Source organism: Protopterus annectens, chromosome 12.part0 (genome assembly GCF_019279795.1).
Source record: "Protopterus annectens isolate FY-2018-M chromosome 12.part0, PAN1.0, whole genome shotgun sequence".
Lineage (NCBI taxonomy): Eukaryota > Metazoa > Chordata > Ceratodontiformes > Protopteridae > Protopterus > Protopterus annectens.
Window position 1 is genome coordinate 18,072,125 of NC_056746.1, and position 20,304 is coordinate 18,092,428.

At 38.7% G+C, this 20,304-nt stretch overlaps 1 protein-coding gene across 1 annotated transcript in view; it reads left to right on the forward strand.

The window, feature by feature from the left end:
- The window catches only part of LOC122817310 (interleukin-17 receptor D-like), a 353,566-nt gene that overhangs the window by 92,235 nt on the left and 241,027 nt on the right, over positions 1-20,304 (forward strand). Inside the window, exon 4 of the mRNA XM_044090533.1 lies at positions 15,672-15,798. Coding sequence (XP_043946468.1) covers positions 15,672-15,798 — 127 coding nt within the window. The remainder of the gene's footprint in view (positions 1-15,671; positions 15,799-20,304) is intronic.

Below are 20,304 nucleotides of genomic sequence, written 5' to 3' on the forward strand. Positions count from 1 at the left end.
CTGGACTACACATCCAAGGAACTGTTCATCCAAAGGAGTGCTGGACTACACATTCAAGGAACTATTCATCCAAAGGGGTGCTGGACTACACATCCAAGGAACTATTCATCCAAAGGAGTGCTGGACTACACATCCAAGGAACTATTCATCCATAGGAGTGCTGGACTACACATCCAAGGAACTGTTCATCCAAAGGAGTGCTGGACTACACATCCAAGGAACTGTTCATCCAAAGGAGTGCTGGACTACACATCCAAGGAACTGTTCATCCAAAGGGGTGCTGGACTACACATCCAAGGAACTGTTCATCCAAAGGAGTGCTGGACTACACATCCAAGGAACTGTTCATCCAAAGGGGTGCTGGACTACACATCCAAGGAATTATTCCTCTAAAGGAGTGCTAGACTACACATCCAAGGAACTATTCATCCAAAGGAGTGCTGGACTACACATCCAAGGAACTATTCATCCAAAGGAGTGCTGGACTACACATCCAAGGAACTATTCATCCATAGGAGTGCTGGACTACACATCCAAGGAACTGTTCATCCAAAGGAGTGCTGGACTACACATCCAAGGAACTGTTCATCCAAAGGGGTGCTGGACTACACATCCAAGGAATTATTCCTCTAAAGGAGTGCTAGACTACACATCCAAGGAACTATTCATCCAAAGGAGTGCTGGACTACACATCCAAGGAACTATTCATCCAAAGGGGTGCTGGACTACACATCCAAGGAACTATTCATCCATAGGAGTGCCGGACTACACATCCAAGGAACTGTTCATCCAAAGGAGTGCTGGACTACACATCCAAGGAACTATTCATCCATAGGAGTGCTGGACTACACATCCAAGGAACTGTTCATCCAAAGGAGTGCTGGACTACACATTCAAGGCACTATTCATACAAAGGTGTGCTGGACTACGCATCCAAGGAATTATTCCTCTAAAGGAGTGCTGGACTACACATCCAAGGAACTATTCGTCCAAAGGGGTGCCGAGCTAAAGATATCATGGTATCTTTTGCCAGAGTAGTCTCCAGAAGGGCATACTACACTGATTGTGCTAGCTAGAAAAAACACATGGATGGTCAGATTTTCAGATAATGATCCTACATCATGATGTATTACTACACATCACACTGCCTTTTTTAATTTCTCCAAATCATTTGGGTTTCTAATACCATGATGGGAATGGACCCCATTCCTAAGTCAAAGTATGATTAAAGTTCCTGAAATTAGTATTGTTTCACTCTTTGATGTCAGCCAATAATGCTCTTCACAGCACACACAACGTGCCCAGCAATGACTCCTTCTGCAATTCATATGGAGTTACATATAGGTAACATATCTAAATATGATGATAGACTCTTTTTTATAAGGCCCGTTGCTCCTACTACTATTGGAACTATCTGGCTATCCTTCTTCCACATTGCTGTCATTTCTACTTGCAGATCCTGATATTTTATAACTTTGTGTCTCTCTGTATGCAGGACACTGTAGTCACTGTGTGTAGTGATTTCAATGATCCATGCTACTTTTGTCTTCTTTTCTTGGACTACTATATCCGGTTTTCTAGCATCTATCTTTTGAATTGCTGGTAATGGATGATCCAATATATGATGTAGAATTCATTTTCTATGATGCTTTGTGGCTTATGTTTCCAGTGCTTTTCATACACTTCAGAACCCTAATGTTCGCACAATCCCCAATGCAACAGTCTTGTCACATTATAATGCCTTTCAGTATATAGTCCTTCTGCCATTAGTATGTCACAACCAGCAACAAGGTGTGCGACTGTTTCCAGTTCGGTTTTACAAAACCTACATTTGTCTGTTTCTCCCACATGTTCAATGGACTTTGTAAACCAGCATGTATGTAGCCCACTGTCTTGAACCACAAATATTAACCTTTCATCTCTCAGTTTGAATTCAACTCTCCTTAACCATTCCTATGTTTGTTCCTGATCAACATGAGGTTCTTCCAGAAGTTTTCTATACTTGCAACTATATTTATGCATTTTCTACATTTCCTGCCTTTTCATCTGGACCTTCACCTTATATTCTTTCTTTTGTTTTTCGGCACATTCAGTTGCTGCCTGACTTTTATCTATTTCTGGCTTGATTTCCATTCCTGCTAAGTTAAGCAGGGATGTCATCTTAGATTTATTCTCCTCATGTTTCAGAACTTTCACTGCATTTAGTTAACGTGGGATCAGAAGATATATGTGAAGTCTCACGATTGCAGATCTTTACGTGTAATCGATTTGAAGGAGGCCCATCCCTCCTTTGAAACGGGGAATATATAATCTTGGTATGCACTGATTTTTATAAATCATTTGGTGAGCATGAATCATCTTTTTTGTTTTAATATCTAATTTATCCAACACATTTTGGGGCCAATAAATCATTCCAAAACTGTAAGTTAAGACAGGAAGGGCAAATTGATTTATAGCTTGGATTTTATTCCTAGATGAAAACGTTGCTTTTAGGATTAATTTTAGTCTTCTGAAATATTCCTTACTAAGTTTTATATGCATTTGGTCATGTTTTTTTGCTGATCCTTTATCAGTTCCCAAGTATTTATACACTCCCTCTTGCTCAAGTTCTTTTATATCACATTCTTGTCCCAACCTCATGTTTTCCTGCTTTAAAGGTTACTTTTGCACATTTATCAAGACCAAATGACATTCTTATATCATCTGAAAAAGTTTTGACAACCTGCAGCTGTGCTTTCAGTTCCTCATCTGATGAGCTATACAGTTTTAAATCATTGACAAAGAGAAGATGAGAAATCTTTACACTTTGTTTTCTAGGAGCCAAATTATAGCCATGGTCTAAGCTGTTAAGTAAACAGCTTAACGGGTTAAGGGCAAGGCAGAATAGCAATGGTGACAGTGAGTCACCCTGGAATATCCCCCTTTGAATTTTTATCCCCGAGATAGAAATTTGTCCTTTATCATGATTTAATTGCAAAGTGATCTGCCATTGTTTCATGGTCACTGTAACATAGTCATTCAGTATGGGGTGTATCTTATACATTTTTAAACACTCTCCATGAATATGGGATACAATCAAATGCTTTTTTGTAGTCAAACCAGACCATACTTCGATTCTTCCACTTTTTACCATTCTTCACTATGACTTTATTTAACAACAAATGATCCTTTATTCCATATAACTTCCTTATTGACCTTTTGTTCTATTGCCATGACGGAGTTTTCTTCTAAATGACTAAAACTCTGTCAGCATCACTACCCTTTATGTTGCAACTGATCATGCCTGTAACTACTTTTTTTACTGGGTAACTGTCACAGTCAATGGAAGATGGATTCATGCAAGATATCGTATTTGTTTTGTTCCTTACAAATTATGTGACTTTGTTTGGTTTAAGCTCTGAGCCTTTCCCTGCACTGCATATGTCATCACACTCCAGAGCAAATGAATGCTGGAGAGATCTAGCACAGTGAAGTCATATGTTGGCCAGGGTACAGAGTTGGGAGCCTGTTAATCATTCCCTGCTAGTTCTTACATTATTTTCTGTCCATTTATGTAAGCCTCTTCAAATTCAGCTAAAAGGGTATGGATACATCATATTTTATGGGGCACATTCCAAGAACCACTACAAACCTCCTCCACAAGAAAGAATGTTATGATTAGGAAATATTTACCTTCAGGTAGTGCTCTTAAAATATTGCTTTCTTCAGCTTGATACCAGCCTGATGAACCCTTCTCCATATAATCTGGCATGTGCAGAACAGGCAGCCATGAATATTAGCAAGTGGGAAGTGTTTCATAGCTGCTCTTTCATAATCCAGTACCATGTACTCCAGCTGTAATTCTATTTCCAGGTCATTGGTAGTACCATGGGGACTTATGAAATCCTGGTTCTATACTGTTCATGTCTCCCATGTCATCACTACAAAGACCAGAAGAGTGAAGTTATTATTCTGTCCCAGAACACCTGAGAATTGTACATAACTGTTGGAACACCACCTCTCTGATCTGAAAGGGACCATTCATGAACCAATAATTTTTGTCTACTAGATGAAAGTCATTATTTGCTACAGTGATTATCTATGCTTCCTCTGTTCCCTTCTTCCTGGGACATGTCTGAGGCTACAACCAAACCTCTTCAGTGGTATATTGTCCGTGGTGATGTCTGCTAGATGTGGAAAGGATATTTTCATTCATGCAACTCATAAACCAGGTTAGATGGTAGAGGTTATGTCTGCCTGCTTGGTATGTGTTACATTGCTTCTTCAGATGTGGACTCTAAACATTTATGTATAGCATGATCAGTTATGATTATAGTTTCCTTCATCTTATTTACAAATCTACCAGCCTTCAGTTGGGCGTCAGATATGACAGCTCCTTTCCATCCTGCACATGTACTGTTACAGCTGTCGTCTTGCATCCGCACCTTTTCTTTTCCGTTCAGCGCTGTTTTCTTGGGTGTTTTTTTGAGGTTAGAGAGGGGCCATTCTTCCAACAGTAACTTTGTCTATCCTTACTGTGGTACCATTATTGGGTACAGCACCCCTAACACTCCTAGTACTCCAGTGACAGCATGTTCTTGTGGCCCTGTCACCTTCTTCTTCCTTACTTGCATCTGGCCTGTTTGCTTTTCAGCACTGTAGTTTGACTGTTGACGTCACACCTTTACGTATTTGAGATGTATTTCAGTCGTATCTGTTTTACTGATTAATTTTTAAAGGGCTGCCTACATTCTTTAGATGACTGACCAGACTCTTCTAATCCTCTCTGTCTTGAGCCACATGCATTCATCAGGAAACATCTCTAGGTCACCAGGATTCAAGCACAATGGAATTCAGGCAGATACCATTAAACAAGCCCAGTGGTCTATGAACTGGCACTGCTACATTCACCAAAACATAGAGAACCACGGTAGGTGTGCCTAGTGGACTTACATTTGATCTCTTTTATGTTTTACTTAACAACACACCAGTCTATGTTAGTTTTTAATCTGTATGCTTAGATGGTTGAATTATACAAAACCAAATCACAGATAAAAGTAAAATACAGTTTACAGCCTACACATATATTGGCACATACAGATGTATTTTTCTTGTTCCTTACCTTATTCATGGAATCAAGGGCCTTAGGTCATGCATCACTGCCCTAACTTCTGTTGGTCAGCATGATGTCACAGGGTTGGCTCTCTGGACTGTTGATGCCCACTTAGTCCACAATGACCTTGTAGATTCCACCTTTGAGATCTTAACTAGAGTAGGCAGTCTTCCTTCCACTATTTAGGTTTTATTTCAATGTCTACATCTGGACATATATATACAGGAAGAATGTAGAGTCCCTGTAATCACAACTACGCAGGTAAAAGCTGCACTCTCTAAAGTCAAAAACACAGCATCCATGGGAACGGACAACATCCCAGGCTGCGTTTTACATTAACTTCAGAACGAACTGGCTCCCCACTTAAGCACCATGTTCAATAATAGCCTCGCATCAGGCTTTGTGCCCACTGAATGGCGCACAGCAACAGTTATCCCACTCCACAAAGGAGGAGCCACCACTGATCCTGGGAACTATCGACCTATTAGCCTGACGAGCCTGGTCTGCAAGGCCATGGAATGTATCATCATGGAACTCATAAACAAAACATTGGTAACCTCCAAACTCTGGATCCCACCCAGTTCGGGTTTATGAAAGGCAGATCATGCCTCCTGAACCTGATCGACTTCTTTGAGGCAGTCACCAAAGCCATGGATGAGGGTAAGGTGGTTCACACAGCCTATCTTGACCTCGCCAAGGCTTTCAACACCATCCCCAGTTCTGGAATTATAGCTAAACTCACTAAACTAGGTATAAATCCCTACATCACAAGATGGGTTGCCAACTGGCTCACTGACAAAACCCACACTGTAAAAGTTGCAGACTCCAAATCTGACCTCAAAACAGTGATAAGTGGAGTACCACAGGGTTCCATCCTGGGACCTCTCCTGTTTGGTATCTACTTCTCTAAAGTATAGGCTAACATAGAAGGCCTCTGGCTAACGAAGTTCGCAGATGACTGCAAACTAGGAGCCATAGTCAAGTCCCCAAACGATGTGGACATCCTACAGAAGGGCCTCACTGAGACAGATGCCTGGTGTCAGAGCCATGGCCTCAAGCTCAGTGTCAAAAAGTGCAGTGTCATCCCCTTTGATAAAAACTCTGTACCCATGAACTACAACATAGGCAGCAATCTTCTTAACATTGAATGCATGATAAGAGACCTTGGGACCCAGGTGGACAGTAGTCTCTCCTTTGATAGTCACATCGTCACAGTAGTCAGGAAGTCCTTCTACATGGCACACCTCATCATAAAAGGGATCTCATCCAGGAAAAAAGAGGTCATTGTTCCCCTCTACTCGTCACTCATTAGACCCATTATAGAGTACAATGCCCCTTTTGGAATGTACCTCACAAGACATCTGCAGTAGCTGGAAAGGCCACAGAAGTACCTCATGAAGAGGATTACTGGCCTCAAACAAATGCTCTACACTGACCGCCTCAAAAAACTCCAGCTTTACTCCGTAGCATATCACCTACTCTGAGGTGATCTCTGCCTAACATATAAAGCTATGTCAAACCCAAAGCTATTGGACATGCTGCACCTAAAGAAATCCCAATCCCTCTGAGCTACACACTCTAGTGACCTAAACCTTGTCACCACAATAAGCAGGACACACTGGAGGGATAGATTCCTGTCCCAGAGACTTCCTATACTCTGGAACAAGCTACCCATCTATGTGAAGCAAAGTTCTTCATTAGCACTCTTCAAGAAAAATCTTGATGAGTGGATGGGAAATAGGAAATACACCCCAGGGATCACGTCTGTGTCTCTGCTCGACAGTAGCACAGGAAAATAACTTTCATGGGTGGCGTAAGCCATGGAACCTTGCTGGCTAGGCTTATGTAGGCCCTTGGGTTGATAGCCTAGTACCTACCTATGAACCTATAATTGCCTTAAGCTGACCCTAACCCCTAAAGCTGTACGCACAAAAAAGAATGTTTTTGTCAGGCTGTGTTTATTATACAACATTCTTTGAACAAACCCAGCTGTCTTGCAATGTATCAGTTTAACACAAGCATCTCCTTATCACGTACTCCTTACTATATGATTACTGTGTAACTGCTACCTCTTAAACTACATTCTAAGATGTTTAAAGTCAATGTAACTTAATTGGAGAGTGCTATCATGAAATAGTTGAAGGTGGCATCACCAGCCAACTGCAGTTCCAATATGTGAGAACAGTACAGGATGACACTTCAATGACCATGACAGCAACTCTCTATAAAAATATAGTAATAAATACAAATCCCTGGCTAGTTAATAGCTACTGAAATATTGCCATTGTACTTGGCTTTTCATTCAGCTTAAAAAACTGCTTGACATGCAAAATATAACTAAGGTCATTGTTTCTTTTATACTGATGATAGGGGCTCTTCCATTGTTATGATCAAGTACCATCTAAAAACACATTATATCAAAACCTGGAACTTGAGCTAAAAGACAAAAAAGAGCCTTTTACACCTTCCAGACCTTTAATACAAACATGGGGCTGTATATATATATATATTTAATCTAATTGTTCTTCATGCTGTTTTTGTTTGTGGATATGCAAAAGGTTCATTAAAACAGAGACCAGGTATACCTTGTATGCCAGGCAAAGATCACCTCTCAGAAGTCTGTATGATACCAAGCTGAGAGACAGTGCTTTAAGGCGATCAGCATAGGACATTGTGTTTGCTCCCTGTATTCTTTTTGTAAGGAACCTTTGTGGATATTCCATTTACTACATGTGTCTGGTTATGGACATACCAAAGGGGGCATCATACTCTGTGATGGGTCTAATGAGGGCTGAGTACAGTGGTATGATGACCTCTCTGGATTAGATGCCATGCCCCTGCTTATAAGTTGAGCAGCATAGAAGGAGTTTCTTACTACCTTGGACACATGTTGGTCAAAGTCTAGGTTACTAGCTACATTAATTCCCAGATCCCTGACTAGTAAATCAGCCTTTGGGGTGTTTTATTGAGGATTTATAGGTTCATAAGGTTCATAATGTAGTTACCCAGGGTGGCTGACTTCCCAAAAGGTACTATAATGCATTTCTTAATACTGAGTTTTAAGCCATGACTTTGGCACTAAGTGTTTGTCTGTGTTAGACCTTCCTGAAGGGTGTTCTCATTTTGGGGGGGAATTCATTGACTGCTTCCAGTTTGCAATCATTTGCAATCTTGGTTATTTAGAGGCATTTGACATTGGCTTTGACATATGAGATGTCAAAGAGGAGTGGGCCTCACACAGATCCCTGGGTACTCCACTGTTGATCATTCTCTTTGTGAAGGTGGTCTCACCAATTCTAACCTCTCGGGGCCTATCAGTGAGACAACTAGCTATCCAGCATATTATAAAGGGGTTTATACCTAGTTCCATAAGTTTGTTGACAATGCCCAAGTAGTGAATAATAGTATCGTTGAGTCCAACTGCTGCGCTATCGTCTCTGTGTAACAACGAAAAAAAAACACAGAGGAAACGCAATGCAGACTCCAAAAGCTCATTTATTGCAGCACAAACACTCAAGTTGTATACCAACAAGGATCTTAACTGCTGTATTTTCCTGTCTCTTTTTATCAAATGGTGTATTAAGTAAAGGTTCTATGCGTACAGTACCTTTAGATTTATTAGTGGTCTTCCCCACTATGTTAGAATATGTCCTCTCAGGAATGGTTCTTTTTGGTTTAGTTCCAATGCGATGGGCTTCTTCTTCCCCATTGTAATCGTATAATGAGAAATCAAATGTGAACCCTGTGGTGTTCAATTTCGAGCTGTCCCTGTACTGGCTTGGGAATGGTGGCTCCGATAAGTCGATGTCATAAATCCTATCAACTCCTATGTCCTGTCTTGCTTGTCCATTAGGTATCTCTGAGCATGTCGATGCATCGCTGTGTTGTAAGTTGCCTTTCTGTTTGCACTGGAGTGGATCTGCAGAGTCCGCCGTTGGATTTTTCTTCGCGTTGCTTTGCTCCCCCTCCGTGCTGGTGAATACACTTTTCAATTGATCATTATCTCTTTGATTTCCATATATATATTCTTGTATTGTATATTTGATATTGTTAATAGATATATAAATTAAATATTATACAAATCAGTTTTAGGTAAGAAACACACACAAAAAGTGTTTATAAACAAATTATAGTACTGTCAAGGCAGTAAGATGTAGATATCACTTTAAGAACGGCAGTCAGAATATGGCGCCGAAAAAGTTATTTAAACTTTTGAATAGCATGAACAACTAGTTCTGAAGAAGCCAACATACTGTTGGTGAAAGCGCTAAACTAGTTATTACTTATTAGTTTTTAAAGTTTAGAATATCTTGTCATACATCGAAGATCCTTGTTGGTATACAACTTGAGTGTTTGTGCTGCAATAAATGAGCTTTTGGACTCTGCATTGCATTTCCTCTAGTGTTTTTTTTTCGTTGTTACACAGAGACGAATGCCCAAGTAGGTTGTTGTACCAAATGCTTTAGCCAGATCTAGGTAGGCAGTATGCACCAATTTTCCCCTCATCTATTGCCTTAGTGACCTTTTCAAAGAAGTCCACCAGGTTTACTAAGCATGACCTTTTTTTAAGAAAGCCATTCTAGGATGGCTCCAGTGTCTGGAGGTCTTCTATGTCCTTGTTGATAATTTCTATGATTATTATTTCCATGGCTTTGCAAATAAGACAAGTCAGACTAATGGGTCTGTAGTTTCCAGGATTTGTTAAAGGGCCTCCATTATGAACAGGGATAACTGTTACAGTCCTCCATTTATGTGGCAAAAAGTCTGTTTTAAGACTATAGTTAAACAATGGCTCCATGTCCTGATAAATTACATTTTAGTCAGGAGGCATCCTAGGATGTTATCGGGCCCCACTGAGACCATGTTCTTGGCTTTAGCTTGCACAGCCAGTGCATCCTCCCTAGTTATAGTTAGAGGGGTTAAGTTTGAGGGTATTTTGGGGGGGGTGGTTGAGGGTGAGAGGGAGGGCAAAGTTGAAACTGAATTTGTATTTTTCCACTAAAAGGTCTGCTATATTACCAGACTCAATGAATGTGGCATCAATTAACCACGAGTTCAGCACACTGCTGTATGCTGCCCTTGAGGTTTCTGATATAGCTGAAGAAGGCCTTATGGGTATCTTTCACCTGGGAGGCTATCGTAACTTCAAAGTTTGCTTAACCTAATTATCCCCCTTAGTTGCCTATATAGTTTGATGACAGAGTTTTTATCTTTATGGGAACTACCCTTCTTGATTTTTGCCATATTTTTTTCCTTTTGTTGTATATCTTGTTCAATTTGCCACCAGGGCAGTTTGTTTCTTTGGCTAATCCTGGGCTTGCTTCTGGTAGGTGAAGCAGCCTCTATGCAGCCATTGACATGGTTGTACAGAGTTTCTGATAGCAATTCAGCATAGGCTGCTGTGTTCTTTGGGGCCTGGAGGGGCACTGAATTTTGACAAACCATCACTTATTAAAAAATAATTTGCCTTGGAATAGTTCCTAACTGTTACTGGTTTTAATGGGATTACAGAGTTTATTTCGATTTGTAAGCAGGTAGCTTTATGGTTTGACCTTACTAGGGAGGAGGAGACATTGAAGGGGTGCAGTATTCTCCTATATTTGTGAGCATGAGTTCCAGTATGTTGGACCCTCTAGTGGGCATACTACTTGGTCAAGGGTGTTTGTATTTATAAAGTCCGGGAATCTCAGTCCCTGTAGATTTGAGACCATGTAAGGATTCCCACTCTATAGAGGAGTAATTAAAGTCTTCCATGAGTAGGGTATTAGGTAAGATGGCAAGTGTCTCCAATAGGTCCAAGTGTGAACTTCTTAAGACTTGGAGGGTGAACTGTAACTGGCTATGTTACGGAACAGGATTTTGTCTATGGTGAACTGCACATAGAGGAACTCCAGTGCATCATCCTGTTTAACCATCTTAGTGGTCTGCTTGCTACTGATATATATCAAGACACTTCCACCTTTAGTCCTTGTCTGTGCTTGGTTGGAAGTCTGGTTTGAAAGTGTAGAAGGCGCTGAAACCTTGCACTGCTGAGGTATTCTCTGCCGTTTTAAACCATGTCTTGATAACTGCACAGATATCTATATTCTCAAGTGTGAGGAAGGCTTGAAGGGAGTGTAGTTTTTTTATCTAGGCTCCTGGCATTGAGTAGTAACAACTTGAGGTACAATTGAGTTGATGTTAATATGTTGGTTAGTTTGTCAGTTTGGCATTGCCTAAAGAAAGTCCCTCTGGGGGTATGTGACACCCACCACTGCTACCAATACGTGATAGACACCACCGTGTGTTGTCCCCATGCTCGGCCAGTAATCAAGGAGCCTGAATCCTCATCACTAACACTGGAGAGGGATGTGCACTTGGAATACAAATGGATACACTCAGTATTTCCAGATGCAGACCTCTCTGCATCAAGTGCAATTTCCTTTAAGAGCACACAGGGAGCACACTTAGCCCAGGGTCTGGATGTCTTTATATCTGTCTCCTACCAGGTTCCCAGTAAAACTCCCAACTGGTACAGCTGTAGGGTTACATCCTCAGTCGAGTGTCCAAGCCAAGTCCTCCAGCACCCTCTTTGTAAATCCAGTGCTTTGTGTCCCTGCCCCAAGTAGCTGACACACACACACACACACACACACACACACACACACACACACACACACACACACACACACACACACACACACACACACACACACACACACACACACACACACACATACACATACACACATGCACACTGAGAGATTTAATTTTCATACACACACATACCTGGGAAAGGTTGACACAGGTCTACTAGCTATGCCCCCTTCTGCCCAGACTATAAGGTATATTCACTGCCAGCAGACACTCTACATTCAGATACTCTAAGGCCCTTAACAAATGGTGTCCAATTATACTGTGCAATATTAATACTAATACAATGGTAGTAGTTCACCAAGATGGCTAGGCCTTCTGAAGTGGCCCACACAGTGTCACCAAATGAATATAAACACTCTCAAAGGTTAATACTTTCTAAAATGGACCAGCCACAATGAAAAGTTTAAATATATTTAATAATATATAATAAACGTACATGAAAATCCTGAATATATATTCACAGTAAACCACAGAGTTCAAATCACAGGAAATATTGAAAAGTACATTGAAGGACAGACTCAGACAAATAAAGAAAAACAATATCTAAACTAAGCTTCACTATATTCCTGACTGTATCTAAAAGAATTTTACTGTTCCCTAGCAGGGCCGGTGCTAGCATTTAATGGGTCCCCAGCATGTTTCAAGTTGGGGCCCTTCCCAGGAGAATATAAAGTGTGACCACATTGCTGTCACACCTCCTTCCTGTCAAGTTCATCCAGCACCATTTAATGATCACTGTAGTGTTACTACATTCAGACCATTAAGAATTGAAATGCCAGGGTACACACTGACTGGCATTTAGTGCCAATGTTACATTATGACAAGCCTCTTTGAGTGTCTACCTTGTTGTAGTACAGGAGTGTGCAAACACACTGACTGCATACTTCTCAACTGTCCAGATTTTCGCAGAATGTCCAGATTTGACTCATTTTTGGTCTTTTCTCAAAATGTGTAGTTTTCTGGATTTATGTGGCAAATCAGTGAGGACTGAATTCACTACATAATAATAGGCATTAAAGTTTGACTTAAAATTGTTAAATTGAAGAATACCAGTGACTGAATGAACAAACAAATTGTACACTAAGCATGCAACAGAAATTAGCTTGCATTATTTGGCACTGTAATGGCTACAGCAAAATTACAGGGAAAAAATGGCAGTTTACTTCCTGGCTGCTGCAGCCAATCAGGTTCCTTGCTTCACTGAAGCAGTCCTGAATGAGTGCAGCTTACTGACAAGTTAACAACAACAACAAAAAAAAATGGAAAAGTTTGCAATCACAGGGTGAAGTTACATCAGACAGCCGTACAGACATCCAAGAGGTACCGTGCCTTGCAACAAAAAAGACAGAAAAATCCACATCTGTTGCATGGGGGCCCTCATTTGCAGGGAGATAATTGGGGGCTCCCCATGGCCATGGGTTATTCAGGTGCCTAATGCCAGCTTTCTCTGCAATTTCCGCATTATGCAGATTGTGATAAGTTAAATGGGGTCTGAAAACTCTTCTCCTTCTTGGCCTTGGTCTATTAGCAGCAGCAGCAGCAGCCGCATAGACTTCAGCCTGTTGAACATACACATGAATTAAAGCAACAGCAACCCCTGACATTGTTTCTGTGTAGACTGCTTTCTGTGGCTGTATTCCAGTAGGTTTTGGAATTCACAGAGAAAACCAGCACTGAATCTACACAGCTGCTTTATAGCTTGTTGAATAGCTCTTCCATCTTGGATTGGTTGATTAGCATACAGTTCAGCTGCTTATGATATAATAAGCATGCCACTGTGTTTTCCTTGTTTATGTGGTGCTACACACAGTGTAGAGCTGCTTACTAAATCCAAAACAGTGAGCTGTCATGTACGCGCTACAGCATGATGCACACATAGTGTGTAGGGTTTATTGAATCTGGCCAGTCATCTTTCTAACTTTATTCATTTTCAGTAGGCAAAACTACAGTATATTCATTTTAAGTACACAAAACTACAGTATATTTTAGAAAGATACTGTTTTATGTAAAGCTTTTTTGTAGTCAAAATGAGATAGAATTAGTACACTGGAAGCCTGGTTCATTTTATTCTTTGGGTAAACATAATTAAAATGTTCTTTTTTAAAAACAAAAAGCTTGATTTTCATAAGTCCAATATTAAATATGGCAAGTGATACTAAGAATTAATCTGGTATAGTATTCCTATTTTCTGTTTTATTGGGTTATTCCTAATTTAGTCATACCTGAATTCAAGTATGAAACAAAACTGTTACAGTTTCAGAAGAGTGTGCTAAAATTCATATACATTTATCAGTTACAATTTCAGAGTTTAGACCAAAAACCTATTTGTTTTCTATGATGCAGTGTAGTATAAAAATATGTGAAGGTGGCAACAGTCATTTTATATAAATTTATTTTGGTATAAGTGGTGTAGGAAATGGTGCATGATCATTATTGATTTGGCATGGGTGTCATTCAAATGATGTGCCCCAATATAATCTTTATATTACCAAGACTGGTCCTTTTGTGAGGGTATACTAGTTATCGTACAGCCAGATATTGCCTAAATTAAATATTCTTGAGCATTAAACTGTTCCTAAAAATACTGCCGGTTAGATGTGCCACTGAATAAGAATATTTACTTCACCCACTTTGTTCTGAATTTGCAGGTGAGGTTAGTCAGACTTATGAGTCTATAATTACCTGGGTCTATTTATGCCACACCTTTGTGCAGAGGGATAACTGTTGCCCACCTTTAGACAGCAACAGTCATTAGACTAAAAACATCGTTTTTCTACCTTTCAGGAACTACAAAAGGGTTTATAGTTCAGAATCTGACTATTTTTTAAGGGTTCAGTTTAGTACCTCACAAATCATTTTTCCACTTTAAAGTGTTCCCCATATCTCTTAAGTCAAGAATTTTGGACTTCCTAATACAAAAATTCTGGACAAAGCCAAAAGGAATTATTTTATACTTTGTCCAGTTTCCTTGGCTTGTGTACATCACGAGGATAACTCTTCTAGCACGGCTGTCTCTTCTAGAATACAGCTGGGTAGCTGTCCTTATGTATTGCTATGATGTGCTTGGTTTCTTGACAGAGCTTAAAGCTGCAGTGATTGTGCTTTTCAGCCATACCGCTCTATGGCAAAGCGGTGCTGCAGCCTTTTGGTTTCAGCATTGTAGCTCACAGGGAAATATCTCACAAGCTGCATGCCGTAACCCAGACCTAAGATATTAGGCAAAAAAATCAAGACGTTCTCCAAAATTCTGGACAAGTTGACAGGTATGGTGCATCCTGCTTGCTAAGTATATATATATATATATATATATATATATATATATATAGATATATATATATATATATATATTCGTTGAGGGCCAGTGCTTTTACTGGAAGCACATAGTCATATAATTGTATCATGTGTAGTGGTGGCTCCTGTTCTACATAATTCCGAAGTATCATTAGCATGGAAATCACAGATGTAGCTCTTTTCATTGTGCACTTTTTGTGGTTCAGTTATTTACATGGATATGAGATGAAGGTATTGGTGGAAGTCTGTAATACACACAGTCCTAGATAGTGATTTGCATTATGTTCTTCACACTCTCTGTAAGTATTAATAATATAGCTATGACCCTTTTCCAGGTAGCATTGCATATACCTTAATGACCAAATAATAATTATATAGGAGGCTAAACTCCTTAGATTATGTTCACTAAGTGACCAAGTTAAGTAGTCTCTTAAATGGAGCTCATGGCAATCCAAAGTTGTGTTAGTTAAAAAAGTATAATTTTATAATGACGTATTCTGCAGTTGACCACCTTCTAATTGTACGACTCTGACATGCTTTTAATTCTAACTTGAGTAATAAGGTCACTTAGTTATCCATTTTGGTGCTATACTTTATTAAGGCATGGTTATGTGATCATCATTTGCTAAGTCAGGTTATTTTATTTTTCTAGGTTTTTGAGATTTCCTTTTGTCTGCCAACAGACACAACATATATTATAACTGTCTATGGCTATCCAGTGCCACCAGGAAGAGAAAACGACCCAGACATGTGGGTGTCTGTCCAGTATACTGCTAGAAGTGAGTATTCTGCTTTCTCAGCACTTTGCCACCAAGAAGAGATCTACTCAAAACCTTAGTAATGATATGCTTAATGCGACTTGGTTTGTCCCATCAGTTTCTGATGATTAAGAATGGCTAAAATTAAATGAAATGATTTATGGGTAATCCACTAACCTTGATATAACACAGATAAACTCTAATGCAGAAGGAGATGAGCTTTAGACAGAATTTCTTGTGATAATTTTATATTTTGGTAGCTTCATTTGCTTTGTTTTCTGTTTTTTAGTTTATGACAAGCATTTCACACAATAGCATTCTCTTTTTCTTTCATTTGTATAACCTAGACACTTAAGAAACTTCTTCAGGTAACCCATGTAATGTCTGGAATTTATTACTTAAAACTCTTATGTTATACGAGAAACATATGAATGGAGGTGGTCCACTCATAACCAGCAATCTTTCATGAAAACCTAGTACCTTAAAATCCTTGTTAATGGACAGCCTACAGCTTACTGGTAACCAAATGCCCAAGGCTGTAAACAAAATCAAAAACAATGCAGCTCCGGAAACAATAAAGGCTGTCTTCTTGATTCCAATATGTATTACAAACGAACACAAAATGAATAGTGCAATAAAGTAAAAGACAGGTTTAATAATCCATCAGATAAAATAGACCAAAATATAATTAGTACATCCACTGATTGAGCGCTTTCGTCTCCGTTCGGAGACTTCATCAGAATCAATTAACAAAATAAATCTTTCATCTTATATATTCCAAAAATGGGCTGGCAATTCAAATTGAGTAATTAGTAATTAATTTCTTAAAGAACCACCTTGCTTATGGGTCACCAAACAGTATATACATATAATATAGGTGTGTAATACTATGTCGTATTTTAATACACATCCAGAAACAGTGGGTAAATACTACCCAGGAATTTTATATCCTCACAACTCAATAAAATAAAATAATATAGTGTAGTATAATCAGGGGTCAACCAGTTCCAACGGAATGTGAACAGTTCCGTATTGTCCCAACCTGTATCTGCGACCACCAAAAATTAAAGGCAGTGTATTTATACACAAACATTTAAAATATTTATAAATAGATTTCAAAAAATATATATGTAAATTATATAAAATATATATGTTTTTCTATGTAAAATCAATATATTCTTTGTAAGCATATAAAATGAACTGTTCGCTACAAAATTACTATAACATTCACAGACCTAATGTTAATATAGTATATATTATTACATAAACATCAAAACGTCTTAAAACCCCTAATACATATATATATATATAAAAGATTATATGAATAATAAAAGTATTTATTAATATAATCTTTTATATAGTTCAGTTCATTTTATATGCTTACCAAGAATATATTGATTTTACATAGAAAAACATATATATTTTTATATTTTATATAATTTACATATATATATATTTTTTGCAATACATATTGGAATCAAGAAGACAGCCTTTATTGTTTCCGGAGCTGCATTGTTTTTAGCCTACAGCTTACCACTCTTTAATTCAATATTGAACGTCTACTGGCATACTTCCTCATATAGTCTCCTTTTCTGCTTACCACTACAATCCCACTCAATACTCTCCTAGCTGTTTAACTTATTTTATGGGCATATATTGTTTGGTGGTCACACAGGAGCATTTATGCTGCGCATGCATTTGTTTGAGTCATTCTTAAATGGTGGACTGATGTAATAATCATTTATATTGCTCTCTTCATTACTACTTGGTTTCATTTTGCTAGTTTACAGCAGGCTACACTGTCCCTTGTTTTGTTGACCGTTTGTAGTGCCCTGTCCTGCTTATACTTTAATTATGTGCTGTAATTTTGATGTTAGTTGATTTTTGTCTTGCAGTAACTAAGATGATGCTAATAAAAGGGCTGTTCTGGTCGAGACACGAAACCTTGTATTTCCTATGATCCAATGATCCTAAATAAAAATAAATAAATAAATAAAATATACTTAAGCAACACAGCAAATGTTCAGTAGGAACAGCTACTTGCTATGTGCTGGACACAGCTCTGTAGAATAACCAGTGGGGGTGTTTTAGACATGTATCTGTCATGACATGTGCTCACTTTTTGTTATTTATAAGTACATGCATCTTGACTTAAATCTTAGAATGGAGACTGAACTATACCCTCACTGGGTCATTGGATCAGCTTATAGATGTATATTGATCAAAAGATCATAGGTCGGAATTCTTGTAGTACATCACTGCTGAAGGCTTACAATATATGAAAGTTTCAGTAACATCCAAATAATTAGTGCTGTCTTTTCTATTTTGTGTGTAAATCTTAAAAAATATGGGAAGAGTTGTTGATGTATTCCATAACATTTTCAATTTGTTGATTACCTCCACCCAATATAATAAAAATATTGTCCAGGAACCTCAGATATAATTTTATATGTTCCTGGAATGGGGAGTACAACACAAACTCCTTTTCCCATGTCAGCATAAATAGGTTTGCAAAAATGGGGGCACAAGCTGCCCCCATATCCATCCTTTTTTCTGTCTAAAGATGTTACCTTCAAACCACAAATAATTATTAAGAAAGACAATTTCCATATACTTCATAAGGAGCCTGATTTTTTCAGGGTCCAAAACCTCCAACATTAACAAATTAAACATCTCTAGGCCCTCTTTCTGGGGTTTGCTGGAAAAAAAAGGTCTACCACATCAATAGTTAAAAATATGAGGTCCTTATCCCAGTACTCAGGTTTAATTCTCCCCAAAAAATCCCAAGAGTCTCTAATGATGTGATTTAAGCTATTTTTAAAATGGTTTAATGCTTTATTTGCATATAAATCAAATGGATACATTTTGGCACCTACTGCTGCCACAACTGGCCTAAAAGCTGGTTCAGCTAGATTGTAATGCTTTTAGAAGAGCCATGTATCTGTTCAGACAGAAGTAGAATGAACAGCTAGTTTGACAGTTGGTATAACTTGTTTTTAATACTTCGCATTTAATAACTATTTTTGGTTTGACCATGAATTGTGTGGCACTTTAAAAGTTGGTATAACTTGTTTTAAACCACTCTTAACACCAGTACTTGCTACAGGGAACAGCCACATGGGAAACACCAAACAAAAAGTCACATGCTGTTTCACTCATCCGCTGGTACCTAATACACTATATGCCTGTTGCAGCCTACCTCTTAAAATCGGGGGTGGCACTGACATGTACGACTCAAAGACAGCTAATGGCACTGTGTGGGTAGCATCTAATTGTGGCCTGCAGCACTGCTGGCAGCGATATTTAAATTTATTATTTTTTATGTTGAGAGGCAGTCCACTAGGCATAGACTTGTTACTTCTGTGTTCTATTTTTCTTTTGTTGAAAAGGAAGTAAAACAACCCAAAAAGGATATAAATCAAAAGTGAAAGCTGGGTATCATCAAGGCCACTATCGCAGGGGCCACTATAATAAGGAAGTACCCCAGTATTTTTTCTGCTGCACATTAGAGGAATTTTACAATTTAATTTATAATGAAAAATAAAAGAGTACATTGTTAAACTACTTGTTAGTAAAGGCAAATACCAGCTTCTAAGTGTGTGAATTCAAAAGTTGCCACATGTGGAAACAATGGCATTAATAAGCCATGCAAGAAATACTCTGCCCTAGATTGGATATTAACAAATAGACCAGCTCCATACTCCTAGTCTGTTGTCTTCCCGACAGTCTCAGTGACCACTGTCCAACCTATATACTTAGGAAACAAGCTAACTCAACTAAACAAACTACATTTAAACAAATAAGGAACAGGAAACAACTGAACTCCAACAACCTTATAGATATACTCAAACACTACAGCTGGACACCTCTGCAGGAGACTATTGACTACTTTAACTCTACCTTCCTGTCTATATTAAATTCTCAGGCACCTACCAGAAACATACGTGTGAAATCAAACTATGCACCGTGGTTAGCAAAATAAACATTATCACTACTTAAAACTAGAGACAAGGCCTGAACAAATTGGACCGAAACTGAATCCCAAACCACACTGCAGACCTATTGGGAACTTAGAAACATGGCAAAACAACAAATTAAACAAGACAAAATAAACTATTACTCAGAAATACAATCCAAGCACCTTAATAACCCACAAAATTTCTGGTCAGCCATTAATAATATACTTCTACCAGGCAAAGTCAGCACACCCTCTCCCACCACTACAAATTATACTGTCGATATTGCCACACAATTTAATAATTACTTTACAGAAACTATCCTACCATTGTCCAAAAAACAACCCCCCTCACCTAGCCCATCTATCATGGCCTCTTTCAGTACTAACTCCAGCTTCTCCCTGCAGCCCGTAGCTACAGACACTATCAAAAAATTACTTAAAAAACTAAAACCCACCACATTAGCTGCTGACAATTTACCTGCCAAGTTCCTAAAACTAACAGCAGATGAAATAGATTATCCAATATCAATCCTTATCAATAAATCAATAGCAGAGCAACAAGTCCCTCC